General features: G+C 29.4%; 1 protein-coding gene across 2 annotated transcripts in view; it reads left to right on the top strand.

The window, feature by feature from the left end:
- The first annotated feature begins 2,836 nt into the window (after positions 1 to 2,836).
- Positions 2,837 to 5,633, top strand: part of LOC108754989 (orcokinin peptides type A-like) — a 19,958-nt gene continuing 17,161 nt past the window's right edge. For both annotated transcript variants that reach the window (XM_018497687.1, XM_018497686.1), the window contains exon 1: positions 2,837 to 3,041. In XM_018497687.1, the coding sequence (XP_018353189.1) occupies positions 2,967 to 3,041 (75 nt within the window). In that variant the 5' untranslated portion in view covers positions 2,837 to 2,966. The remainder of the gene's footprint in view (positions 3,042 to 5,633) is intronic.

Below are 5,633 nucleotides of genomic sequence, written 5' to 3'. Positions count from 1 at the left end.
ATACGCGAAAATGTCATTGCATCCTGCGGTAATATATACACACATACAGATAATGGAAACACCCGGGTCCTCTTCTCATTAATGTTCTCGAGATTCCCACACGATGAAATTACGCAATGCGTTTCGGAGTCGTGCAAGCCAAATTACGACCTGCATCAGATTATGTAATCGGACAGGAATGCTTCCCATTAATGTTTCTCGTTGCGCAAGATTGTATCGAATTGCAAAAAACTTGTGAAGGGATTTATAATAGAGCATCGTCACTGCTGCTAACTAACAATAGCACACGCGCCAGACGAGAATTAGATATCGTAATAATTTAAGCTATACGAAATGATTAATTTAAATTGATCATGGCTATAGCGTGTCAAAGATAAGAAACATTCTTTAGAGAATATCGTGAATACATATATCCGTGAATATCATCGCGCAATCTTATATATATTTCATGACCCCCGAGATTTGACAAGATTAAAGATTATCGGATTCAATACTTAACTATATATTATCATATTTTAGTGTAACTATGAGGATATGTTATATTTTAGTATAACTATGAGGATAATAAATTACAATAAAAAGACAATAAATTAATGGATTCCTTATATTTAGAATAATAATAAATAGTAATTTAAGGCTGTTTAAATTCTTGTAACATAGTATGTACATGCCGTTTAAATTATTGTAACATAGTATGTAAGATAATTTTAATTGTTGACTGCGTAATTGTATCTAGTGATAATTAATCTAGTACGATTCTTATTATCTTTTTATTACTATTTATTATTATGGGGATATATTTATTGCTGAAAGCGATGTAATTTATCTTAGAATTTTTTAAATAAAATTTTGTATTACAATGTAAAACAATTTAAAATTTCTAATTCAAAATTTGAATTATATATTAGAAAAAAAAAACACATATACTTTTTTCTTTTACTTCACTACATTAATTTATTATTTTAGGATTCTTGAGCCGACGCTTTTGATTTTCACTTCAATTCCGTTTTATATCCTTTCGTTTACCATTTTGTCATTTCCGCGCGACAAATATAAATGATAAATGATGTACAGAGAGCACATGATTTTCATGGCCAACAATTATTTTCTGCACTAGATACGAGAGCAGGATCGATCGCGCGCAGTTACCTCCTCTCGTTTCTATACGCAATTCGTGGCTTTTGCATTGATGTGCATGCACAGGATCGTCCGATTAAGTTAACCATCCTGCAATGACAAGAATCATCGACACGAGAATATTACAATTTCTTTCGTAAAATAAATATGACGATGTTACTGTCTTTAAAAGAAGTTAGTAAATTTTTTTTCTCTTAATAATAGTACTCGAACATAATATGTATATGTAAAGAATATCAATTTATTATTTTAATACATATCAATTAAACATTTTTCATTAATTCACTGAACTGCAGATCAAAAAAAGGATTATTATTAAAGGATTTCGATAAATGTAAGCTTTAAATATAAGATTGAGTATAAAAAACACTTATTCGTAAATTTCTCTGTTAATAAATATAAGATTTTATTTTTTCATTCAAAATCATCACTCACAATTTGTGTTGAAAATTTATAAAAAATTTAGAGATATTCTAAGACTTTTCATTTTTATAAAGAAAGAAGAGAAAGAAAAAAAGATTCAAATCAAATCAGAATATATATTATATACATTATATTATATTTTTCAAGCAGAATCATGCACGAATAGTATTAAACATATTTTTATTGATAAGAATCCAATTAATTTTTTATTAAAATTTAATAATATTCTGTGTTTATGTGAAATAATTAAATATTATTCGAAAATTAATATATCATTGAAAAGCAATAATGATCTCTTTGGGTGGTCCTTTAATTTCCAGTTAATTTTGACGTGACCTTTAACTGAAAGAAATACATTTAAAAATTTTGCTCGAGTATTATTAAAAATCTTGTTCTTGAAGTAAAGAGTAAAGACCAATAGATCCTAGCTGCTTCGAAGACGCCTGATCATCTTTTAAGTGATATTACTTTGAGTGATATTAACCTGTATATATCTTGCGCTTATCTTCCGATATTAATCTCCTTTTATAATAGTTCAAATGGCAAAGCCATTTTGATACAACGTCAGAGATTGATTGCGTTATCGAAAAATACTTATACTTTATTTAATAAAAATTACTAATGGTCAGAAGACATATGTCTGATTTGATGGATTAAACGTTTATTATCCATTTATTCTGTCTAGACCATAAAAACGTGTAGCATTAAGATTATTGAGATAGCAGCATGATAAAAAAAAAATATATTCGTTTGTTTAAATTATAACAAGTTTATTACATTGATAGTAAAATAGCAAATCTGCTATTTTATTAAATTACTGCTATGCAATCTTTATATTCTTAAAAGAACGAAAAGACGAATAAAAAAATATGATATTTAAGATTTATTAAATTTGTTAAAGCTTAAATAATGGTCTAATTTATTTTACACAACGCGATAAAAATGTACTCATGTAATTTTGATAAGAAAAACTTATTTCATCTCTCAGTTATCACATTTTCGTCTTCACGACCAATTATAGTAAAATTTTGTGTATGCATCTTATAGCAATGTGAACTTTGCCCATTATAGTTTTAATCTCTCGCTTTTGATGTCTGCAGAGACTACTTGGGTCTATTGCTATCGATGTATATCGAATTTCACATCATAAAACGACAAATGTATCTAATCATCGACAAAGACCTGCGACATGCCGCGTCTGCGCGACGTTTGCACCCCTTCCTGAACAGGGGAAAGCGCAGCCCTCTATATATTCCATGGAAGCACGAAACTCGGGGCACTCCACACGTTTTTCATGACGTGTGCATCACGAGTCTGAAGAAATCGCGGTTGAGTATTTTCTTTCTGAAGAACGAGTCCTCGATATCCATTGGTACTACGCATCGTAGACTAAACTCAACGACATAATGGCACTTTCCGGTTCATCGATCGTGATCGTTTTTATTGGCGTGGCCGCTTATGCGGTGGCAGGACCTATTCAGGTAAAGCACACACTTCATTTACATACCACAATTACAATTTCAGCTTTTTATATATATTTTACAATGAAATACCATTCCCCATGTGCTATTTCACCGTAAAATATTTTTTAATTGATCATGAATACATCAGTATTTAATGTTATATTTGTGAAACTTGTAAAGGTATAAGTCTATGTATGATATTTAGTTTTATAACGGCTGAAGAAAAAAATTTTAATTTTTTAAAATATAATTTATAATAATAAACTTTTATAATATTCTATAATTATAATACGTGATTATACAATATAGTAAAATTTAGCAATTGTTGCAACATATCAGATTATTGATATATATTACTGAATCTGCGCCGCATGTCTGTTCCTAGCATTTCGTGCTTTCATCAAAGTTACTTACATCAAAGAGTTACATGAAAAAAGTAAAAAAAAAAGTTGCAGTTAGAAATTTTAAATTGGTATTTTATAATAGAGTTTCTTATTGTGCAAAAATATATACATTATGTAAAAATAATATTGATTTTATAACACATAAAATTCAGCGCTTTCATATTTTGTGATGAGCGTATAAATTTGTAATATCTTTTCAGTTTGTGCCACAAAATTTTAATGCAAGCATAACAAAGGGATTGAACAATAACTTTAAAATAAAATTTTGCTTTTGTGACAAGCAACAATGTGCAACGGTGTTTAGTATTGTAAAATAAAAAGCTAAATGCGCAGAGATTGATATGGCAATAATTTTTACATAAATAATATTACAAGCAATTCATGCAAATGTTGCGTAAAAAAACTTTTTAAACTTACTAATGTAACTTTACTAAATGTAAAATTAATAGCTTGAAGGGTGATCAAAGAAAATCATCTATAAAAATAAAAATATCCCATTTTTATTATGTTATACATATAAACTTTTTTCACTACGTAAAACCTTTAAAGATAAATTGTTAAGCTTTATAATTAAATTGGATATTATTTAATGTCCGCCTGTATGCTTTAATTTGCAACAAGCGCGTGCAACAGGCGTATATACATATATTCATCCCGCCGATCATTATAATTTCAAACAACAAGGAGAACAGGCGCTATATTCGACAGACTGTTTAGCTGTCAATTTCGACAATTCCACATTATACGTAGAAATTTAATTTTATTCGACTTTACATGCGCTATTGGTACGTAATTAATTTCGTTGAAACACGTTCATTATGTTAAAATGAATGTAATGAGTAATAAAATGCATAAGACCATCCTAATTTTAATACAATTAAGTTATCTGCCTTTGTTATTTATTAATATCATTATTTTTCAAGATTACAAAAAATTGTGATCAGTTTTCGAAAATTCAGTAAAGATAATTGAATTTATTATTATTCAGTATTTAACTGTTATTAAACATTATTAAACATTATTAGATGCTTGAACATTACTAATTAATTGTAAGCTAATTAATAACTACAAAATATTGAAATAATCTTTATAAAATATATAAACGCTATTTCTTCTTAAGATAATTAATGATACAATTTAGTGAAACTTTAAGCAGCACCCAATTTCTGACAAAAAGGAGTACAAAAATGTTGACAAAAGGAGGAAAAAAATGTTTGGTTGAATTAATTGAAATTTTGGTGAAAAATGAACGATCCAGAATTTTGATTGTCTATTAGATTCTGATTAAATCTATTAAATGTTGATTATTTCAACTAGAATTTTAATAAATTTAACTAGAAATTTTGTAGATTTAATTAAAGTTCTGGATCGTTCATTTTTTCCACTAGAATTCTAGTTAATTCAACCAAACATTTTTTTCTATGTAGCACTCAATTTCTGACAGAAAAACTGCCAAGAAAAACCGGAATCTTATACAAAGAACTTCTTTATGAAGAAACGCGGCAAAAGGAATGTTTACAATGTCTACGATGTAATTACGGTCGCTTTGAAAATCTATCGAGAGCGATCTCGCTTCATGTTAATCTTCCCGTTAAGTCTCCAAGGACTTTCGTCAGTTGTTTGTTGTGCGCTTTTACTCGATAATCGTGAGAAGAGAGAAGGGTATGCGATGCGCTTCGTTGCATTCGCAACTTGTTGCATCGGGTCGCGCGACGTTCCCCTGAATTGCGCTTTGCGCGAGACCAAATAGTTTTCTCGCTTGCTATTCTCGTGCCTCGACCTTTTCGCTTTTGTCGAGACATTATCTCGACTCAAGAACTGTTTAATGGTTCTCGCTGTTCCGTAGCTTTCCGCCGGATGAGCCGTGAAGTCGCGTTATATATCAGAGTAGACTCCATTTTGCCATGTCACTTTCATAGATTAAAGTAAAGATCGACCTTAACGATGTTTCTTGATAAAACGTTTTTGTCGGCCGAAGTTTGTAAAAATGGATTTTCTAGTTTTTAATCCTGACACACTGCACAACGACGTTTTGAATCTTTAATAAAGATAAGTCTGATAAAGTTTCTGTATTAAAGAAGAAGCGTATAAATATAATATTCAGCTGTTTCGTCGTTGCATTTTTCTTCTCCAAGAGAAAGATTTTGTTTTCATACAAAAAAAATACGACAAAGAAAAAAAATGTTAAATGGCATATTACACCTAA

The sequence above is a fragment of the Trachymyrmex septentrionalis genome, unplaced genomic scaffold (assembly GCF_001594115.1).
Source record: "Trachymyrmex septentrionalis isolate Tsep2-gDNA-1 unplaced genomic scaffold, Tsep1.0 scaffold83, whole genome shotgun sequence".
In the NCBI taxonomy this organism is placed as follows: Eukaryota; Metazoa; Arthropoda; class Insecta; order Hymenoptera; family Formicidae; genus Trachymyrmex; species Trachymyrmex septentrionalis.
This window is presented reverse-complemented; position numbering and strand designations above follow the sequence as displayed.